General features: G+C 46.4%; 1 protein-coding gene across 2 annotated transcripts in view; it reads right to left on the minus strand.

Moving 5' to 3' along the window:
* OSBP2 (oxysterol binding protein 2) overlaps nt 1-21,701 on the minus strand; it is a 199,447-nt gene extending 177,746 nt beyond the window's left edge. Inside the window, exon 1 of one of the 2 annotated variants that reach the window (XM_047827712.1) lies at nt 21,619-21,701. In XM_047827712.1, coding sequence (XP_047683668.1) covers nt 21,619-21,701 — 83 coding nt within the window. Of the gene's footprint in view, nt 1-7,014; nt 7,724-21,618 lie in introns of those variants that run through there. The other variant, XM_047827710.1, reaches the window with a different exon arrangement.
* Nucleotides 21,702-23,055: the final 1,354 nt, after the last annotated feature.

A 23,055-nucleotide genomic window follows, 5' to 3' on the forward strand; every position in this document is an offset into this window, starting at 1 on the left:
CTGCACAACTGGCACATGCTTTCTCTGATAGAAAATAACAAGCCACTCTGCCACTCAAAGCCAAAGGTAAGCACTTACTCTCCTTGAACCAGAGCAAGTGTTGGCCCTTACCCCTGCCTGACATCACTGAAGTCTGCAAGGAGGAAGGAAGTCAGAGCTGTGCAGAAAAGAATGAACACGGCTGGCCTGAGACCACTTACCCTTTGAAAGGCCTGCACCAGAGATTTGCCCTTGGCCGGCATCTGGGAACCTGGATTTGGGGAAGTCTCCCCCCATTCACTAACTGCTAAAGGTGGCTCATTGTGCCTAAACTACTTGTACAAAACTGTGGTCTCTGCTGAATACCTTCTTTCCTTCTGGGAGTCTGGACTTTGGGTATATGCCAGGCAGAGGGTACCCATGTGGTCAGCCCCCAGTAAAAACCATGGCCACTGAGTCTCTAATGAGTTTCTCTGGCTGGCAACATTTCACATTTCATTGCTGGAGGAATTGAGCATGTTCTGTGTGACTCCACTGGGAAAGGACTCTCAGAAGCTTGCACCTGGTTTCCCCAGACTTCGCCCCATGCCCTCTCCTTCCTCTTGCTGATGGTGCTTTGCCCCCTTTCACTGTAATAAAGCATAGCTGTAAGCACAAATAGATGCTGAGTCGTAGGAGTCCTCCTAGCTCCTTATGTAACCTGGAGTTAGTCGACACAAGACCACACTAGGGGTCCCCCCAGTGTGAGGTGGTGGAGTTCATGAGCTGTCCCTGGTGCTGTCCATGAGCTCCTACTTTTTGTTCCAAATAATAGAACAGCACTCCTGGTCTGCACTCCTCACTGAAACCATGAGCTGGAAATCCCTCTGATATCTGCGGAGAATCCCACAGATGTGAGGGCCTATTACCTGATTGGTTCTAACATTTTGGGGTGGGAGCCTCACCTCTGATCCATGGCCTGCTTCCCACAGGGTCTTACACATGGAGCGTGTGCAAAGCAAACCGTCTGGTGAACATGAAACTAGTTTTGAAGGAGCGATAAAATCACAAAAAGCCCTTTCAATAGCTTTATCTTTGCTCCCCATTCCTCCAACTTTATGAAGTGACAAATCGTCTTAGGTATATAGAGACCATATGCACAAACACTTATAACCCTATGGGAATACAAATGAGGAACACAGAAAGAGGTTACTGTTTCATTGAAAAGCCTATTTCAACACATTCAAATCTGTCAACATAATATATCCAGATAATCTCTATTTTATAACTATAGCTTTTCTGGCACGCCAGGCTTAAGCCAGTAATCTCCCACTTATCATCCAAATCTCCTTCCAGCAAACAAGTTTTTAAAACTGAAAACAAATTAAGAAAATCCAAGTTTGGCACTAACATACTTGGCTTTCTGAAATCTCATAAAATTTCCGGCAATTCTCATTCATTCACTTACTCATCCATTCAGATTAACCAAGCTACTGAGAACATACCAGCAGCAAAGCACCCTGCTAGGCTCTATGCAGAATACAAAGATGCTGCACTTGGCCATGACGTTCCTTTGCTGCAAAGCTATCTGCAGAGATGCCTACAGGCACACTGTGTATATGGGCTCCCAGAGAAGGAAGACATGGCCCTTGGATCAGTCAGGGGCCACTGTGGGCATTTTAAACAGGAGAAAACCAATGCAGGGATGTATGAACACAAGGGATGGAACTGTTGAAAAAGAATCCTGGAGAAGACGAGGCAACTCCAGGGCCACTGGGTGGGGATGAGCTGTCCAGAGCAGAATTTGGAAGCTGGGACACCAGTGAAGCAGAAGGTAGACCTGAACCACAATGTGGCCCTAGGAACGGAGAGGAGGGACTAGAGGAGAAAGACAGGCAGAGCTCACAATTCCATCTGATGTCGGAATAGGGAGGGAGGAGGCAGCAAGCATGACTCAGAGGTTTGCAGCTATTCATAGAAAGAAAAGTTAGCAGAAGGAGCAGGCTTGGTGAGGAAAATTACAATTCGTGTCACCAGACCTTGCTAAGAATGTTGGTGTGTACCGTGCTTCTCCAAAATATGCTACCAGTCCACTCACGACCTTTTTTGCCACACCCTTATGCTAAATGTGAAGAAAATAGACTTCAAACAAATGTGGACACATTAGCAATCAACGCATTTCTTCTCAGCTTCCTAACGGTCTCACAGTATGAAACACTGAATGATATTTTAAAGCCGAATCCAATATGGTAAGGCCACCATCTTCTAGGGTAGAGACCCCAGTGGTTTAACCTGCAGACCTGCACTCTTAACTTCACGTTTTTCAGGGACATTTTGCAACTTTCCCATATCTGTCCTATGAGTATTACCTAAAGTGACACTGAGGACACTACTATTTCCTGGCACCCAGTCTCTGTGACAGTGGCTTTTGAGAGATGGTCTCGCTGGAAGAATGAGTGCACGATCCATCCTAGAGGCAAAGATGTCTTGGTGTGCCATCTTCTCTCACCTGGCCACAACCCCACAATGGGCCCAGCTCACCAAATGTTCAATGGTCTTCCTCACCAAAAGGCTTTCAAATTTTACTCTCACTTGACTGAAGCCTTCTTTCTTACAGACCCAGACTAATTTCTTTGAGGCCTCCCTTGCTAACTGCCTTAGCCATGCCTACCTGCACAGATCAGCCTGAACAACAAATAAATTAAAACAAATGCTCCTGTTTGAAATCATTTCCTGGGAAACAAATGTCATTTATAGTGTCACTGAATAAGCAACTGGTATAAACAAAGCTGAATTTTGCTTAACCAAATCAATTTTGTCATTAATGTTGATAAAGCAATATGCGTGAAATGGTATTTCCCTAAGGACTGGCTGAAGATGACACCTTTGAAAATTCCACATCATTTATGAATTTTTCCTTAATGTCATGTAATCACATGTTCTCTGTGAGATGAGAGAACTAGGGATACATGGGAACCAACAACCAAAAGAAAAAAAAAAAAACTGAGTGCAAACCATATTCTCTTTGTTTGTATCCAAACAGATATGTGATTAAGAATGCCAGCAATGGAGGGGCACCTGTGTGACTCAGTCAGTTAAGCTTCCAACTCTGAATTTTGGCTCAGGTCATGATCTCACAGTTTGTGAGTCCGAGCCCCACATCTCCACTGTCAGTGCAAAGCCTGCTTGGGAGTCTCTCTCTCTCTCTCTCTCACTGCCCCTCCCATGCTTGTGCTCTCTCTCTTTCAAAATAAATAAATAAACAAACAAACAAACAAACAAACAAACTTAAAAAAAAAAAGAATGCTAGCAATGGAATAAGAACCGTAACTCCTGTATTTATTTATATTCCTAGCACATTGTTGGAAAGAAGTAAATACCTGCCAACAATTCCTGATACTTCCCAGAAATTGTTTTTACACGTGACAATATTTAGAGTATTTTTTTAATCCTGATAACATGACTGTTACTAAGCCCAGCTGTTGGCACTATGCACTTTCTCTCACTATGTACCTAGAATAAGCTTAGGTGATCAAATGAGCTTCTCAAGCAAAATCCAGGACAGAAGTACCTGAAGAAGTCACACTTAATAGAGAAATTCTAATCCAAACCTCCACTGACTTTACATTAGGGTAAAAATAATGAGGAATTCAGGCCAAAATGACAAGATACCATAGTATGCCTATTTGATTGGTAAAAATCAATGCTGAGGATACCAAGTGTTGCAAAGAATACAAATCCAAAAAATCTATTAACTGCCGGTGGGAGTCTAAATTGATACAACCGCTTTGGCCAACAGTTTGGGCATTATATAAGGGGAATTTTCACATTCCTACAACCTGGAAATTTCACCCAAGAGAAACCCCTGCATGTGTACTAGAATTATCATGGTCACCCATCAACAGGATATTGCATAAATGAAAGTGGCACACTCACATCCTGGACTGTTATACAGCAGTCAAAATGAGTCCCCCCTCTCCAAATCATATATTGTACAATACTCTTTTTATCAAGTTAAAAATTGCTGAAATGAAAAATATGGGGCTTTTAAACTGTACATAAAGGAGATAAAACTAAATAAGAAGGAAAGAAAGAGGATAGTGAGCAAAATTTGGGATGGTGGCTACCCTGGAGGGAGGGAGGCCGGAGGATGGGATTAGGAGAGAGAGCACAAGAAATGTCTGCCCACATTTTCTCTGAAGACATTTCTCCAAACACCAGGCTTCACTTAGTTAAAAAATAATAATAAAATAAAATCAGAGTGGTCTTTCCAAAAGGGAAGCTTGTGACAGAAATGGCTCTGATTCCTTCTCTACCCGGGCGCATCAGCCCAACAGGTTAAACCTGGCTCTACCTGGCCCCTAAGGAAGAGAGATCATGAACAAAAATTCTCTCACCCTATCTGCAGCCCACAAGCTTGTATCTTGCCTCTCTTCTAGCCACACACACACTTAGAGAACTACTGAGAGCTGGGGTTCCAGGGAGGGTGAGGAGAGAACACACATGAGCAGGCACAGACAGAGCCCTGGGTAACCCACCCCACTGCTGTCAGCACCGTGAGCGACAGGCCTACAGGGCACTCAATCCTTGACCACAGCAGGCAGGATGGCAGGATTCAGATCAGAAGCAGGGACAGGAGAGCGGTGTGGTGTCAAACATCTGAACTGCTGAGAAGCACGAGGAGGGCCAGACCAAAGGGTCTTCCAGAGGGCAGAACAGAAGTGCCAGGAAGAAGTGGCAATTTTGGCTCTGCTTCAGAAGGGCCTTTTCTGTACTTGGAGACTTACCCATCTCCAGTGGCACCACGTACAAGTGGGCACCTCTGGGTAAGCCACTGAAGTTTGGTCATTTGGCTTCAGTTTCTCTTCCTATAAAATGGGAATGAGGACATATTCATGGAAAGGCTCACATGGGACTAAATGATGGCACAGGGCTGTACAAATGTCAGGAATCATTCACTCCACCCGGACAAGTCAAATAACTATTCTGTCCATCTTGGAGTCTAGAAATGTCCAAAAGCAAAACTACAGAGCCAGACTATGCAAGGACACACACAAGAAACTTGTTCCCTCCCCCTCCACCCCACAAACCAGTATCTGTCCCCACAACCTTATCAGCAAGCAATAAGAATTTTTCTTGTTACCCAAAGAATCTGCACATTCAAGATAACCTTGAAATGCCAACTGTCTACACACAGTTATTTTTAAGAAAAGAAAATGAGACATCTTTGCCCTTTCAACTAGAATAAAATAAAACAAAAGTGAATGCAATCAGGTTTTACTTCCACTAGAACTGGGGGACCCCATATTCATAAACATTATCTTGATCCCTATAGGTTAGTAATACCTGGTAAATACAGATGATTCAACAATGCTAACTCAGAGATGCGTGGGCATCCGGACACACATCTGGGACAGGCACAGACCATGGAGTACTAAAGGCCCAGGTCAGAATCTCTCTCCATTGCCTATTGGGCCAGTGACTCCTGACAAGCTACATCCTCCTGTCAAACCTCAGAACCCCTCATTTGTACAACAGTGTGGTGGTGAGGATGATGTGAATGTAACGTAAAACAGTGTGGTCTATAGCTGACAATGACACATTTATACCAAATCACTGATGATCCCTATCATTGCATGTCTTGGTGAAGTGTTTATACACCTGACAGAGAATGGTAAGTGGGATAAAACACCATTTGGAAAAGGTCCTCTTTTCATTTGGTTGCCTAACTCTAAGAACACTGTTCTGTGTGATCCGGATGGCACAGCTGAGTGAGCTTAGGGGCACCAAGATATCACATGAGAAAAGCACATGAAAAGTGTCAGCTTTCTCCCTTTTCAGGAATTAACAACAGTGATCCCCATTTTGGAGTGGGAGCCATCACTTAAGTCCAGTGGAGCTCTTGAATTCTCAGGGGCATCATAGACTGAAACATCCTCTAGAAGCTGTGTCCCAAGAAAGCTGGAGAAGGTCATATAAATCCTATAGTGAGTGACCTGAAGGCATACTGCTTGGCCAAGTGAAGTGACCAAGGTGACCTGAGTTTCAGCAAATAGCAAGGCAGGGCCCTCCTGTTTGCAATGACAATGGAGCAGTTCTTCTCAGACCATGGTCCAGAGCAGTAGCATCTGGGAACTTGGGAGAAATGCCAAATCTCAGGTCCTCCTAGACTCACTGCCTCAGAAACACAGCAGAGGGGCAAGTACTTTGTGGCCCTTCTGGGAATTCTGCTGATGGCTCAGGTTTGAGGACCAATGGCATAGAGTGATCTAAGACCTCGATGTTGAAACTAACCATCCCCAGGAAATACACTAAGGCAATAGCCAGTAAGAAAGGAGAGAAAGCCTTCAGTATCTTTCCCCCTTTCATCCATTTCAGTGGGCAGTGTTAGCTATCTCACTACCCGACTTCAATTTTGAAACCCATGCTGCTTGAAACCCAGCAGGACACTTCTGGTTCTCCACAGAACGCTAAGATGGGCCCTTAAAATGCAGACACTGTGTCTGATGCATCTGTGAGTCTGCTGTGCCCCTCCCAAGGCCTGGCAACCAGGGGTGTCAGGAAAAGTGGGAAATAAACTAAGTGACCAACTAAGGGGGGAACAAACAGTCCCAAGTACTGTGGGTCCCAAAGTACTGAACAAGGTGACTGTCCCCCTCAGTCCTTAACTGAGGACTTAGGTCCTGAACCAGAATCAAAGACTTTGGGGGAACTGACTCTGATTGGCTGCCTGAGGTTCCACAGTTACCAAGACCAGAGGGGCCTGGAGGCCCCAGATCACTCTCTCCCTCCATGTCCCCACTCACTCCTTTAACCCAAGCTTGTCAGAGGTCCTGTCAGAGGAGGTGGAGGTGGGAGGCGGGGGGCTCCCCCATTAGAGGTCAGGGCCCCCAGCCTTTAGAGGTTGGCCAGAGATATTATTTCTCCTGCTAGGGGCTTGTTCCCAAACATCCCTAGGCTAGTGGCAGTGTCCTCCAACCCTAGACGCCCTCTGTCACCATCACTGTAGCATCACCACCCTCCAACGTCAGATGCCCCAACTTGGCACATTCCTACCTGTAGTAAGACAGCAGGCCGTTGCTGAGCACGAACCAGCGCCGCTGGTAGCCTTTCAGGTAGTTGGTCCACTTGAGCAGCCAGCCCTTGAAGCTGTCCAGAGGCAGTAAAGCCATGGGCGCAGTGGAGGTCGTGTCAGTCCCTGACATTGGAACCCCAAGAGGCGTCCTCGCCTGTCCAGGTCGCCCAAGGGGTAGCGGCTTTGACGCCGGCAGCGACCCGGGCTCGGGTTTGGTCCAGGGCACGCTCCCCGCTACTGGCCCGAGTGCCGGTAGCTGCTCTGGCGAGGTCTTGGGGAAGGGTCCAGCCCCTACACTTGAGCCCAACTCTTGCCAGGGCCCTGACCCCCGCTCCAATCCCAGCAGCAGTTCCGTCCCCGGTCTGGACTCTGGCCTTGGGTCGGACGTCTTCTCAGACGCAGGCTCCAGTCTTGGCACCGGCTCAGAAACTGGCTCCGACACCTGTTGTGACACAGGGTGCCGCTCAGGCTTCGGCACTGGCTGGGGCTGAGGCTTGGGCTGGGGCTTGGGCTCCGGCCCGGGGCCAGGCGTGGAAGCGCTCATGCTCGGCGCCGCCGTGTGGCAGGACAGGCAGGGGACAACCGTGAAAAGCGACGAGAGTCCGCGGGAGCGGCCGCCACAGCCGCCGCCTCGGCACAGAGCGGCCGCTTTCCCCATAGAGCCCGCCGACCGGAGCGCGGCCGAGTCGCTGGGAGGGGGAAGCCGGAGGCGGAGGCCGGGGGCGGGGCCGGGGGCGCCGTCACGAGCGCGCGGCACGGGGCGGGAGCACGCGCAGGTCCCCTCGCGGCCCCGTGCGCCCCGCGCTGCCTGCGCCAGCTGACTGTTGTCCTCCCCGCGCTCAGCGGGCCAGACTTGGACCCTTGTCCCTCTCTCGCGTCGCCAGCGCCTGGCTCAGGTCTGGCCCTGGGAAGGCTCTCTGGAAACACCTGTGGCGCTAGAGCTTGGCGACGGGCGACGCGGAAGGGACCGCGCGCTTCAGGCCACCATCCCTGCCTGCGCCCCAACCCGTGCCAGGCGCTGGGGGAACAATGATGAATGCGGAGCCCGCCGGCTTCCAGCGCAGCTCTGCCTGCCGCGCCCAGCGCCGGCGTTCCCTGTCAGGGGTGGGTTCGCTCCCCAAAACCCAGGAAAGCGGGGGTGGGGCGGTGCGGAGAGCAGGTGGTGCCGTGCTCAAAAACCGTGAAATGCGCCCGAAGCACCGGGACCCAGAGGGATGATGCTAAAAGCTGAGGAGGACACCCACCGCCCCAACGGGAGCCATTACCTATCTGTGGGTCCTTACCCCCCGCCCCCGACTAGCCGACGATCTGTCTCAATGGCCGAAGCCACTGCCGCCTCCGCCTCCTGAGCAAGCTGGCCTCTAGTTCAAGGCCAGCAGGGCACTTCGCTGCAAGTGGCGACATAGTTCAGGCTCTCTAAAGAATAGAGAGTTTTTGTAAACTGAGCGTTTTAAGTATATATATAAAGGAACATCTAAAAGCAGAGTTCTTAACTTGGACCTCCTGGATATCCTGGGTAATCTTGGCTGGCTGGCTGTGAAGCTTCTGCGATAGGCTGCAGAGTTTTATGTATCTGTGCGTTTTTCTAGGGAGATGGACCACGGTTTTCATGAGATTCCTAAAGGAGTCTGTGATACCAGAAAAGTTAAATATCACTGATTTTTTAATGTTTATTAATTTTTGAGAGAGCACACGGGGGTGTGCTCTCTTAATCTATTAATTATTAGTATTAATATTATATATTATATATTATATAATATTAATCTATTTAATCTATTAATAAAATAATAAATTTTATTAATTTTTGGTGGGGGTGGGGCAGAGAGAGGGAGAGAGAGAATCCAAGCAGGCTCTGCACTGTTAGCGGAGCCTGACCTCACCAATGGTAAGATCATGACCGGAGTTGGATGCTTAACCGAATGAACCACCCAGGCGCCCCTAAATAATACTGATTTTTTTAAAATTTTTAATGTTTATTTTTGAGAGAGAGAGAGACAGAGTGCAAGCAAGGGAGGGGCAGAGAGAAAGGGAGAGGGAGACACAGAATCTGAAGCAGGCTCCAAGCTCAGAACTGTCAGCACAGAGCCCAATGTGGGGCTAGAACTCACAAACTGTGAGATCATGACCTGAGCCAAAGTCAGAGGCTTAACGGACTGAGCCACCCAAGTGCCCCAGTAATACTGATATTAAAGGAAAAGGTTCATGGCTACCACAAATAATGGGAAATACAAATGGAAATGTTAGATTTGCAACTCCTACCCAGACCCGTCCATCTCTAGACCTCTGTGCAGGCTCCCTTCTGTTCATCCTAATGTGTCTTACCTTCCCTTTGCCCAGTTCTTTCTTGATCTTTGCTTGTGATAAGACTGCCTGTGCAGGGACCACCCTCCTACATGAAGTGATAGACTGAGCAGAGCAAGTTGGAAAGTCCTAGAAAAGGGTGGTGTAGGCACTGCCCAAACAGAACTCCTTGCCATCTTTGCTGGTGACTCTGGGACCTGCCCTTGAATGGTGATCTTACCTGCAGATTTTTGTGGGCTCTGGAGTGCAGACACCTGCTTCTCTTGATGTATCGGCTAAATACAAAGATGGCCCTCAAACTTCAGTGTGTGGAGTCAAGGAAAAGTGGTTGCCTCTGAGAACTGGGCAATTGGGGAATGGAGCTGGGGTGTTTGTTTTTTTCATTTATATCCTTTGAAGCTTTTGAATGTTTTAACTGTGTGTGTTTCACATATTCAAAAAATAATAATTGTTTCAGCTCATCCCAAGGAAGCTTATTAGAAATTCAGTTTTCCATCCTCATCTCCCTGGGATTCTGAGTCAGTAGATCTGGGATGGAATCCAAGAGTGTGCATTTTAATTAACTCCCCAGGGGTTTCTGAAGTGGGTGGATCATTGACCACACTTTGATGGACAGTGATGTGGAGGGAAATCTTGGGCTTTGTGCGTCAGATCCACTACAGAAATCCCAGCCCAGCCACTACCTAGCTATGGGAACTTCAGCCACCTCACTTAGCTTCCTCTTGCTCATCTGTAAAATGAGGATAATAATCCCTACCTCACTGGCTGAGAGTAATAAAATCATGTCTGTAAAGCACATTTGGCATAGTAGGTGTTTAGTAACTATTTTCTAGCTATTTAACTAGAGGATGCTCTGTGAAATGTATTAAACAGAAGCCAGAGCAGGAAGAGATGAGACCAAGGTTAATAAGCTTGGAAAATAGCCACAACGATAGGAAAAGCTCAGTGCCTGCTATGTATGTGCCAGATGTGTTTGCAACCCCAAGGAAGGAAGCCAACTATTAAAAGTTTAATGATCTGTTTTGACTACTTCAATAAATGGATGATAGGATCTAAGTCACCCGCCAGAGTGAAGAAGGTGTCACAGAAAGGGCAAGGTTTGGGGGGTGGGGCGCCTGGGTGGCTCAGTCGGTTAAGCATCCGACTTTGGCTCAAGTCATGATCTCACTGTTCATGGGTTCGAGCCCCATATCGGGCTCTATGCTGACAGCTCAGAGCCTGGAGCCTGCTTCAGATTCTGTGTCTCCCTCTCTGCTCCTCCCCCACTCGCCCTCTGTCTCTCAAAAATGAATAAACATTAAATTTTTTTTTAAAAAAGAAAGGTCAAGGCTTGCACTGAGTCAGAGGGGCAGGAAGTGGAAGGGCATTTAAGACAAAGGAATCAGTGTGCACAAAGTCCCAAATCAGGAGAGAAGACCTTGTCTGGGAAATGACAAAGAGCTCAGCATATTTGAAAAAGCTGGAAAGGAGATAAAACAGGGAGCTAAGCTAGATGGGCACCATACAATCAGGAATACCCTATATCGTACAGAAAGTGGGCCTCCTGGGCACTGGGGTCTCCTGGGAGATTTTTTTTACATTTAAAGTGCCAGATTCCACCTAATGGAGAAATGGCTGTCTCCAAGTCTGGGGCAGGAAATATGCGAGATGAGCCTGCCTGAGATATTTTGTCATGCCAGAAAGTAAAGAGGCTAGTCAAGACCACTGTGTGTCAAAAGGACTCAGATGCCATCTTTAAAGGGACTCCCACAGGCCAAAGACAGGACAACTTGAGCATCCAAAAGAATAATGATTACAATGGGTCAAAACACCAAATATATAAAGATCCAGAAGTTAGGCCCACAGTTCCTAAAGTTACAAAAAAAACAAAAACAAAAACAAAAACTTATAGGTTGCTTTTGGTGACCAGCACCAATTCATTTTTCTGAAAACTGAGAATAAAGAGAAAGAATTAAGTCTGTATCTTTCCTTTCTTATACAAACCCTATCTCATAGTAACCAAAGAGTTTATGAGGGAAAAATCTTTATAGACGTATTAGCTAATGAATGCAGAAGGAATAATAAAATTAGTGGTGCCTAGGTGGCTCAATCGGTTAAGTGTCCGACTTCAGCTCAGGTCATGATCTCATGGTTCATGGGTTCGAGCCCCACGTTGGGCTCTATGCTGACAGCTCACAGCCTGGAGCCTGCTTTGGATTCTGTGTCTCCCTCTGTCTCTGGCCCTCCTCTGTTCACGCTCTGTCTCTCAAAAATAAATGTTTAAAAAATAAAATTTAGAAGAAAACATCATCTTTTGGCAACCCCAAATGAAATAATGGATCCAGGCAATGATCATCAAAGCTTCCTAGTGATGGGGTATATGGGCAACTTCATAAAGACTGATCAGGCTGTTGTCAGCTGAATCTACAGATCGATCTCACATCACTGAAAGTGAAACCACAGGATATTATGTGCTTCTGGATATGACCCAGTAGGAAACTCATAGCACCACCTATGAAGTATTTTTACTTCTCCCTCCTTTTCCCTCCAAAAGAAACCTCTAAACCTGAAAGTAATCAAGCTTCTAGCTTGATCAATACAAAAGAAATGCAGAGGACAGAGGAACATGCTAAATGACCCAAGGAGTCAATCAGTCAAATTCATAAAATAGGAAAATCTAATCAGCAAAACTAAAGGGCAACCGATGGAATGGGAGAAGATATTTGCAAATGACATATCAGATAAAGGGTTAGTATCCAAAATCTATGAAGAACTTATCAAACTCAACACCCAAAAACCAAATAATCCAGTGAAGAAATGGGAAAAAGACATGAATAGACACTTTTCCAAAGAAGACATCCAGATGGCCAACAGACACATGAAAAAAAAATGCTCAACATCACTCATCATCAAGGAAATGCAAATTAAAACCATAAAATAAGAAAATCTATATTCAAATGACCTATTCAATAAATACATGGCCTAGGAAAAAAGATGGGAAAAGGAAAATGTTATCAATTTTAAAGACTTAAGAGACATATCAACCAGATGCAGTATGTGAACCTTGTTTGGGTCTTGATTCAAACAAACCAACTGTAAAAAATATATTTCCGGAACAGTTGGGTAATATTGAACAAAGAGTGGGTTTTAAGAAATATTAAGAAATTGTTAATTTTGCTATATGTGTTATAATGGTATTGTGATTTTTTAAAAGGATTTATCTATAGAGATACATTTTGATGTATTTATGAGTGAAATTATATGATATTTGGATTTACTTTAAAATAATACAGTTTTAGGGGCACCTAATTGGCTCAGCCAATTAAGCATCCCAACTTCTCTTAGGTCATGATCTCATAGTCCGTGAGTTCGAGCCCCATGTTGGGTTCTGTGCTGACAGCTTGGAGCCTGGAGCCTACTTCGGATTCTGTGTCTCCCTCTCTTTCTGCCCCTCCCCTGCTTGCACTCTGTCTCTCTCTCTCTGTGCGTCTCTCTCTCAAAGATAAATAAATATTTAAAAAATTACAAAAAAAAAATAATACAGCTTTAAAAAGAATGAGGTGGGTGGGGAGCAGATGAAAAAAGAATGGCCAGATGTTGACAGTGTTGAAGTTGGGTGATGAGTACACAGGCATACATTATATTGTTTTCTCTGTTTTTGTGTAGGTTTGAAAATTACCATGAAACTGCTTTTGTTTTACAGATGTTGGGCCTTTTACAGAACTCACCTCCTACCTTTCCAACAACTCTGTAAGTTCCCCTATGTTTACATAATAGGAAATTGAGGTTCACAGAGCTAAAGGCCTGCCCCCAGTCACACCATGGGCAAACGGGAAGCCAAGATTCAAACAGAAGGTTTTCTATCCACAAAGCCTGTCCACCTGTGCCAGGATAGAGATTCCAGACACCTGCCTCCCACCCCCAAAAGAAGCCTTCCCTGACTGTCCCTGAGGACCTTAGGAACAGGAAAATACTAAGAGTGACAGTCAGTGAAGGCCCTTGTGAGCCGAAAGACCCTGGGATAGCTGGTCCAACCTCATGCAACAGAGCTGGTCACAGCCACCACTTACACCTGAGGTCAGCTCAAGGTCACATTGCTAACTGGATAAGAACTAGGCCTTTCAGTTCCCATTGGTCTTTGTTCAAAATCCAGACAGATTCTCCTATAGGCTTGTAGGCACAGATGTTGACAGTAGTTTGTGCCTCATTTTCCCCAGGAAAGGATATGCATGAGCTGAGAGGGAGGCAGGACAGCAGGTAGCTAAGAGCACAAGTTTGGAAGGAAGGCCTCTGTTCAAATCCCAGGTTAGCCACTTTCTGGCTGTATGCCCATTAGTGAGCACCTCGTAAAATGAGTTGGTGTGGGTTTCTTCTGCTATTACACAATTAGGTCTGTTGTACCTCTGGCCCTTTTGCTAAATGAGAATACCTGGCTGGAAGCCCTGTGTGAGGGAGAATCACAGATAGCAGAGTCAGGAGGCTTCTATTCTGTGGTGCCAACATCCACACTGCAAGCTCTAGGTGACTAGTAAAAAAATTTTTTTTTAATATTTTATCATTTTTTTGAGAGCAAATATGAGCGGTCAGTGTGTGTGTGTGTGTGTGTGTGTGTGTGTGTGTGTGTGTGTGTTGAGAGAGAGAATCCTAAGCAGGCTCCACACTGTCAGTGCAGAGCCAGATGTGGGGTTCAATCCCATGGACTGGGAGATCATGACCTAAGCCGAAATTAAAAGTCAGATGCTTAACCGACTGAGCCAACCAGGAGCCCCTGACCTCAGATATTTAATTTAATTTATTTAGAGAAGAGCCATACTGTTTTCTGCCTGGGAGAAATGTTACCTGCACTTTGGAAACTTGAGTATAGAGAAGGGTAGGACAGTAGGTTGGAGCGGTTATCCAACCCCCTCTCCATTCCCATCCACCCCAGGTTGTGTATGAGCTTATTATATACTGAGTAGATACAAAAGAATATTATAAACTATGTGTAGGGCATACAAATAACAGTACAAGTGACATCCATGAGCTTACTAACTAGCTTAAGGAATAAAATGTCTTATTTTAGTTCACTTTTCTCCCTCCTCCCTTCTTCCATAACCTGTTGACTTTGAGCCCAAAGCCTCCATGGATTTTTTTCAAGCCAACTGACTCCTGTCTCCTCTTTAGTTGGCTAAGAGAATATTCTCGACTGCTACTTCCACCTGATTCATTCATCAAGATCTCTCATCCTCTTCCACATTCCAAGCACCTGTTGAAATTTCTCATTCATCAGTTATCCATCTTTAAAACTGAAACGCCCCAACATGGCCTCACCAAGCCCCCTTAACTGTTTTCTTTATCTCCGACAGAATTTGTCACCTTCTAAATGATTTCTTTGGTTTATTTATGTCTCTTCTTATTAGAATATAAGCTCCAGGATGGCAGAAATTTTTATCAGATTTATTTCACTGCTCTACCATCAAGGCCTAGAAGAAGACTTTTCATATAATATGACTTCAATGAATACCTGTTAAATGAAGTCTTCTTTCTAGTTCTCTTTGCTGTTGAGTGTTTAGTACTTTTAGAATTTACTATACTTCTTTTTCACTGGAGTCTCAAGAAAGATGGGAGCCCAACATGGGTGCTACTAGTGCCTCCTGAACTAGAAGTCTCAAAGTCAGTGGTTCTTAATGTGTGTGTGTGGGGGGGGGGGGAGGGATTGAGGACCCTTATAAGATTTTGATGAAACCTACAGAATCTATAAATCAGCATTTACATCTAAAATTTTACATATAGTTTATGAAGACCATGAACTTCATCTTAAGGACCTGTGATCTTAAAACATTTCTGGAAAGATGCATAGAAACTGTTAACTTGGTTGTCCCAGAGAGGAGGAAGTGAGGAGTTCTCATTTCATTATGTACCCTGTACATTTCAATTTTGTATAAAGTGTAAGTTTAAAGTTGTAGAAACTAGTTAAATATTTTAAAGGAACCTATGTTCTGGCACTTAGGGGTGATCACAAACTCACATGTCTTCAGGGGCCAGGGAGGTAAACGCACTTGGCCAATGGTGGTGGTTGGGGCTGTTGCTAATCAGAACTTGGATATCCCACTCAAAGTGCTTAACTTTCACAGCACGGAAAACATGATGTTGATCAAACTCGATATCCCCACTGTCAGCCCTGAGAGGACTATTGGTTAGCAACCTCTGTTTTGCCCTCTGCTTAGAGTGATAGAAATCCTAGGTTGTGTTTGAAAACCTTTCTGGGTAGTCAAAGAATCCTCAGTGCTAGGGTATGCAGAATCTCTGAAGCGGCAGAAGGAAAAAGAAAATAGAAAACCTCTTGGAAATGACCTGGGAGCTCCAGAGAAAATGGTGGTGCATGACACAAATTTTACATAGGGGTAGCCAAGTCTCCCTTTTGCCTATTTGTCCAACCCCTACCTAGTGGGGCCTCCCAGTCCCATTAGAGAACAAAGGGAGGATGGTAGACAATGACAACACCAGGTATGAGAGACAGATGGGGTAGGTCTAGGTCCAGGAAGGAGAGCTAACCTCAGGGCAGGCTTCATGAAGGTGGACCAGGAGTCAGGCCCTGAAGGGTCTGGGCTGAATATCAAGTGGAGAGGTGGGAGGGCTGTATTCCTAGCAGAGTAAACAGTAGGATCAAAGGTTCCAGGTAGAAAATCAAGAGGCCTCTTTGGAGGAGAGAATTCATGAGGTTTGGCTCATGGGAAGAAACACAGGAAATAAGCTTGGAAAGCTAGGTTCCACAGGATTAGGTGCTCCTGGTCCTCTAATTTACATTTGGAATGAAGCTAAGGAACTGTTTTTTCCCCTGTGACCACTTCATCCTGCAGAGCCTGTGTACTTGGCCCCATAGAACCACCAGAGGAAGGCTTGGTTGGGGTCCCCCAGTGACTGACCACTGCTCCATGACCAAGTTCCCCCAGGTAGTCATTGACTTACAGAGGCTCTGAGGCCCTGAATGGGTTATAGATGTATCTCAGTCCATCCTCTTCCTCCTGAGCAATTAACTAAAATTCAGGGAAGAGAGAAGTCCATCAAGACCCAGAGATGGGATGTATGTTGCCCAGGGTCTCAGAGCAAATTGAGGGGCTCACTCTCCTCTTTTTTTCTCAGGCTGTCTCTTAAAAATAAAAAAGCTTATTTATTTATTTTGAGAGAGAGAGAGAAAGAGAGAAAGCATGCGCACAAGCAGGGGAGGGGCAGAGAGAAAGGGAGAGAATCCCAAGCAGGCTCCTCACCATCAACATGCTGCCTGACATGGGGCTTGATCCCACAAACTATGAGATCATGACCTGAGCTTAACCAACTGAGCCACCTAGGTGCCCCGCACCAGGCTGCCTCTTGAGGTTTACATGTCAACTCCAAGTACATCTCAACGATCGCCACCACAATCCTCTTCATATTTACCCCATGAGGTGCCAGGCCTCATGCCATGTTCCTGATGTGAGCATTAGCTCACTGAGTTCTAAGAATAAGCCTATAATATAGATACCACAATTATTCCCATCATCAGTTGAGGAACTAAAGCTCCAAATAGGGGGGGTGGAGGGTAAAATAGCTTTCTCCTGAAAGATAGAGCTGAGATTCCGACTCAGAGTCATTCAACTACAGAGCCCATGTACATCAGATGAATGAAACCTCACTGTGGCAGTGAAGAATGAGGACACAAGAATCCTCAAGGCTTGTGGGCAGCATTTCCAGTGGCTAAAAGGGTTGAACAGGGCAAGTGCAGCCCCAATAGTTCTTCCTGTAGAACCCAAAGGAGGTACCAGCCACCAACAGCCAGGATTTTCATCTGATTCATTTTCCCCCACTAGGGAATATTCAAATGTAACCTCGATGAGGGCAAAGGATTTGAGCCAGCCAGCAGCTGAGAGATCTAATGTGAATAATGGAGGGCAGGAGGGCATGTGCACTTGAATGACAGTGACTTGGTGACAGAACCTTTAAAATGCTCCCAGATGAGCAGAGTGGCTAAAGTAATCTCATTAGGAATTATTCTGCCAAGTGATAAATAACATTAGTAAAGCAAAGTTCAGCCTGAATTATCATTTGGGATAAACCTGGATTAGCTAAGAGCAGGAGTTTCTCCCATCCATTCAAATGCAGTTATTTATGGGGCATTATGTGTGCAAAGCCCTTTGCCACATCTCAGGAGCTGAGAACTGGAAGGAAGTGCAGGTATCAGCCACCAGGTTGCAGGTGGGAAAGCTAAAGCCCAGAGAAAGTTTACTTGAGAAGGTAGGGAGCCCCAGGCCTGCTTCTAGCTCTGCCTCCTCAGCCCTCACAGCTGGGCAGAATTCCAAAGTCATCAGCTGGACCAGGCTCTGTACTACAATACCCAAAGTAACATTTCTCAATTCAACAAGGGGCTGGACTGGGATAGGTCCCCACCTCTCTGTGCTACGGGTCCCCAGGAATTGAATGACTTGGCCTCCCTCCCAGACCCCAGCACACAAGCTCCTGCCTTCCAGCAGATCCTGACTGAGCTCACAACTGTCTGCTGACCCCTTGTGGTCACTCTGGGATCTGTCCTGGCCCAGTAGCCTGGGCCTTGGTTGCTCCTCTGGGACATTCTGGCCTAGTAACCTCACTTCTCAAGGCGCTTTCCCACCACTTACCTTGTGGGGTCCTCCCTACAATCCCAGGAGGCTAGGAGAGCCAGGATCCCCACTCCCACTTTACAAATGAGTGGCAGCATCCTGCAATCCAGTCCTAAATCCACCATGAATTCCTTACTTAACCTTGACAAATCAGTTCCCCTCTCCCTGCCTCACTTATCCACCAGTAAAATAAGAGAAGTGACCCGCACCAGGCAGCCCTAAGGTTTTTTGAGCCCCACAAACTCCTAGAGTGGAGAGGTGACTTGCCCACCCAAGGTCAGAGTGAAGCCAGGCAGAAGCACTCCCAGCCGGCAGGCCACCCCACTTCTCCCCACTGATCAGGAAAACTGAGAGGAATCACAGCAAACAAGAAAATGAGTTCTTCCACCTTTGTGTTCTGATTATGTGCCGAAGGGCCACATGGATAGTTGAGTGGATGGATGGAGGAATGGATGGATGGATGGATGGACGGACGGACAGACGGACTACTGGGGTGGATATGTAAGAATTCTGGGTTCACTCTGAGCTGCAGCTGTAGCAGCCAGCTGCCTCCCCCTGCTCCCTGACAAGCTGCGGCTATAATTCTAGCTGTCTAGCCCCTTGGCAGCCCACATTCCCCTGCTGGGGTTCCAAAGCCACTGCCCCAGTCTGACAGCCTGGAGCTGGGACCCGCCATGAGGGGATTGAGTCTTCATTTAAGACTTCCTCCCCGCCATGTCACTGACCACCGTGGCCAACAGCAGTAGCCAGGAAGAAAGTCAGCGGCCAAGGCCATGAATAGGCCCACAACATGGGTATCCCTCACAGAGCAATTTCTGCAGCCAACAATGGCTGGAATTGGGTTCGGTGCTGACAGTGAGGCTCAGGATCACCAGAGTGACTGGATGGTATGGAAAGAGTGTGCCCTATGCATTTCATGGGCTGGATCAAACCTACTGACTCTGAGCAAGTTCCTTAGCCTCTCTGTGCCTTGGTTTTCTCACCTGTGAAATGGACATCATACCTGACAACTATTGTGAGGATTGAATGAGGTAAAATATGAAATGCCTTGCATGAAACAGGTGCTCAGTAAATAGAAGCTCCCTCCTTTTGTTCCAGGTCATGGAGAAATTCTGGAAGGAAAACAAGGTCCACTGTGCACCCAGTACATTTTATACACTGGGAATTTTTTCCAAGTACTCTAAAGTAGTAACATGCATGTGGTGATAGAGGAGGAGGGAATGAAATGTATTTTCAGCAAGAATTAAAGGTGTGCTGAAACAGACTCGATCCCTTTCAAAGAGATTATATTCATCTGTGCCCTGCCCTCAGCATAGCTCCTCAGACACAAAAGATATCCCACAGAGATTTCCTGAGGGTGAAACTGGGAACATGTCTTCACAGCCAGTGGGCAGTAGGTGGGACTCCTGTGCCCTACTTCATCTCGCTCATCTCTATCTCCCTAGCCCAGACTAACTCTCCTTAAACAGCCTATCCATCCCAGGATCACTGACAAGGTCTTCTTAGCCACCTGGCAGAAGGCAGACCTGGGCTTTAGTCCAGCTGCTATTACAGCTGAGGCTCCTGCAAGACCATCTGTGAAATCATGCTCCAGAAGGCTCTAGGTCCCAGGCCCTCCACTTTCAACTAGAGTAATAAAGATGGGGAACTTAACACATGGTGGTTAGGAGATGGTCTTCAGAGTGAGACAGGCTTAGGGTGGCTTTTGTCACTTATTAGGTGCCCAACCTTAGACAGGATTCTTACTCTCTGAGCCTTCTCACCTATAAAATGGGGCTAATAAAATTACCTACTTTGTCATTGGGAGGATTCAATGACTCATGTTTGAAAAGAGCTGAGCCTTGTGCCTGGCACATGAGTGCTAAATAAATGTTAATATGGCAAAAGTCTTGATTACCATAATGGGCTTCCAGGCAAAATTTCATTTGAACTAATAGTTTCACACATGTGTGCATGCATGCATGTGTATCCACTGAACTAAAGAATCTCTAAACCTCCTTAACTTCAAGATTCTATTTCTTGAACAATATCATCCCATCCAACACCCCTCCATTCTTTCCTTGCTGATTTTTCTTCTCTTTAAACTTCTTTTTCCCACCCAACAATTAAGTGGAGTCTCCAGAATTCTATCATGTCTTGTTCCCTGCTTAAATGCAACATCCCGTTTTTAATTTAAAAAAAAAAAAATAATGTTTATTTATTTTTGAGAGAGAGGGAGACAGAGTGCAAATGGGAGAAGGGCAGAGACAGAGGGAGACACAGAATCTGAAGCAGGCTCCAGGCTCTGAGCTGTCAGCAGAGAGCCCAATGCAGGGCTCGAACTCACAGACCTCAAGATCATCACCTAAGCCAAAGTAGGACGCTTAACTGAGCCACCCAGGCACCCCTTTTTAATTTTTTTTTAACATTTATTTATTTTTGAGAGATAGAGACAAAGCATGAGTGGGGGAGGGTCAGAGAGAAAGGTAGACACAGAAGCCAAAGCAGGCTCCAGGCTCCGAGGTGTCACCACAGAGCCCAACAAGGGGCTCAAACCCACAAACTGTGAGATCATGACCTGAGCCAAAGTTGGACGTCCAACCGACTGAGCCACCGAGGTGCCACAACATTCCCTGGTTTTTATTTTTTTTTTTTTTTAAATTTTTCTTTTCAACGTTTATTTATTTTTGGGACAGAGAGAGACAGAGCATGAACGGGGGAGGGCCAGAGAGAGAGGGAGACACAGAATCGGAAACAGGCTCCAGGCTCCGAGCCATCAGCCCAGAGCCCGACGCGGGGCTCGAACTCCCGGACCGCGAGATCGTGACCTGGCTGAAGTCGGACGCCCAACCGACTGCGCCACCCAGGCGCCCCATCATTCCCTGGTTTTTAATGTGAAAATGGGAAGACTAAGTCCACACAATCAGAGGTGAAGTAGTGACCTATAACATGACTCATTAGGTTGACATCTCAGCTCCACCACCTGCTCCACTCCCAAGGTTCCCCCAATCCTTCCAGCCACAGCAAGAGAATGCAAAGACCCTCAGCCAAGGCCAGCCATCCAGGGGAGAAGTGTGCATGTGGCTGGAGGCTAGACTGGGGTAAGGCTCAGAGAGAATGCATAAAATGAGATCCAGGAAGCAGGGAGACCCCGGGGACAGTTTGGAGAAAGAGGGGCTGGGGCTGCTCTGTGTGTCCTGTAAAGACTCCAGGATCCCCAGAGCCTTTCCCCTTTCCTGGTACATCAGCTGATGGTCAAGGGAAAATATTTGTGGAAAGGAAACAAATACACCAAATTTAGGAAAGACACCAAAGCGCTAACAATGGTTGATCTAACAGAAGAGGTCTTTGGCAAATGTGGTCATATTGCTTGTATGATAAAATTTAAACATTGAAAATATTAAAATAAAATTTAAATATTGAAAATCAATTATTCTAATCAATTGTGATCAGCCAAGGAAACAGATAAGAGTCTGGGAAAAGACTGCTTTTACCCCTACTGAAAAGCAGCACACTCCAGTTCTCAAAGGAAGACCATAAAGGAGGAAAAGAAAAACATCATGAACATCTCCCCCTCCCCCTCCATCTGCAGGCCACCTGGGCTGGGGACTCCTGGAAATTCAGCCTAGAGGAAGGTCTGCTGCCAGGCAGCAAGACTGGAGAGGGCATGGTGAGGACAGTGAGAACAGCCACTGAGAGTACTGATGTCCTTACCTAGCAGGTGTTGTGATGCAGAATGACCACTCCATGGCAGTAAGGAAACCTGCTTCTAGTTCTCTGCCATTAACATGCTGCATGACCTTGGGTATATCAGGTCACCTCTCTGGCCTCAGTTTCCTTATCTGGAAAATGAGGGGACTTGGTTAACTTAAAAAATATATATATACTAGGCCCTTGCTCTATGCACTGTGCTAAAGCTATAATACAAAGAGGAACCAGTCATTTATTTAAAAAAAACCAAAAAAATAAAAAAACACCAAGTGCCTACTCCATTTACTAGGCATTGTGGTTACAGATGAGTAAGTCAGGGTTCCTGCCATTAAGACATTCACAATCTGGTTAGGGAGACAGTGAGCAAACAAGAAATGGCCAACCATATACTCAGTGCAGACAGAGGTGTGGGCACAGGAAGGAGTGGCCTTTTCCACTGGGGCCAGGTGGGGCAAGTGTCACAGAAGAAGCCTTGACTGAATCTTGGAGGATCCTTCGTCCCTGCTCTTGAAGTCCGTACCATCTAATCGGGGTTAGGACAAATGCCCAAACAGCTACCACCTAAGGCAGAATGAAGCCACCCTGGGTAATCCAAGTTCAGAGGGGAGAAGAAACTCATGTGACAAAGGCAGGGTGGGAGAAGGGTCAGGCAGGAGGCAGAGGAGGTCAGAAACACTTTGCAGGAAATGGCATTGAGATAAACTGAAAGATGAAGAGTTTTCTGACAGCCCTGGGGGGCTGAAGGAGTGTTCTGGATAAGGGGCCTGTGCATGTAAAGGCACAATGTGAGGACTGTCAAGAGTGTAGTTGGAACAGCAGGCAGGCCAGGAAGTGAGAACTGGCAAGGCTGGGAGCCAACGGGAGCCATCATGATAAGAGCCATCAGCAGGCCCCAGGCCAACCACACCACACACCACATCCTCACACCAGTTCTTGGAGGTTGGTTCCCTCACTACTAGCCCACTCTTTCAGATAGGAAAACAGAGGCTCAGAGAGGTTACAAAGTCACACAGCTGAGGGGTAGCAGATATAGCCCTTAACCTAGGTCTGTCCAATGGGCCCACCTTGACCCCCTTACCACTAGGCAGCGGCACTATTGAATCCTTCCCATTTAAGGTACTACTGTCCCAGGACACCTGGCCTAGCATTTCACTTCAGACACATGGGTACCAGAGGTCGATCTTTGCCTTAACCATGGAAACCAGCTTGATTCAGCCTCCTCCCAGTTAGGCAGCTACAGGACCTTCAGGATCACCTTTACCAGAACAGATGGGATGGGTAGGGGAAGGAATATTACAGTGGCTGAGGGTTTTGGTGCTCCACTGTCCGCTGATCTTAGTTTATTATGGTTCTGTGATGGTGTAGGCTGGCTAGTTTCTAAGTCTCCTCCTCCTGTAGTCTAGTGTCCTCATGGTTCAGGGGCAGATTATTCTGCCTTGA

The sequence above is a fragment of the Prionailurus viverrinus genome, chromosome D3 (assembly GCF_022837055.1).
Source record: "Prionailurus viverrinus isolate Anna chromosome D3, UM_Priviv_1.0, whole genome shotgun sequence".
In the NCBI taxonomy this organism is placed as follows: Eukaryota; Metazoa; Chordata; class Mammalia; order Carnivora; family Felidae; genus Prionailurus; species Prionailurus viverrinus.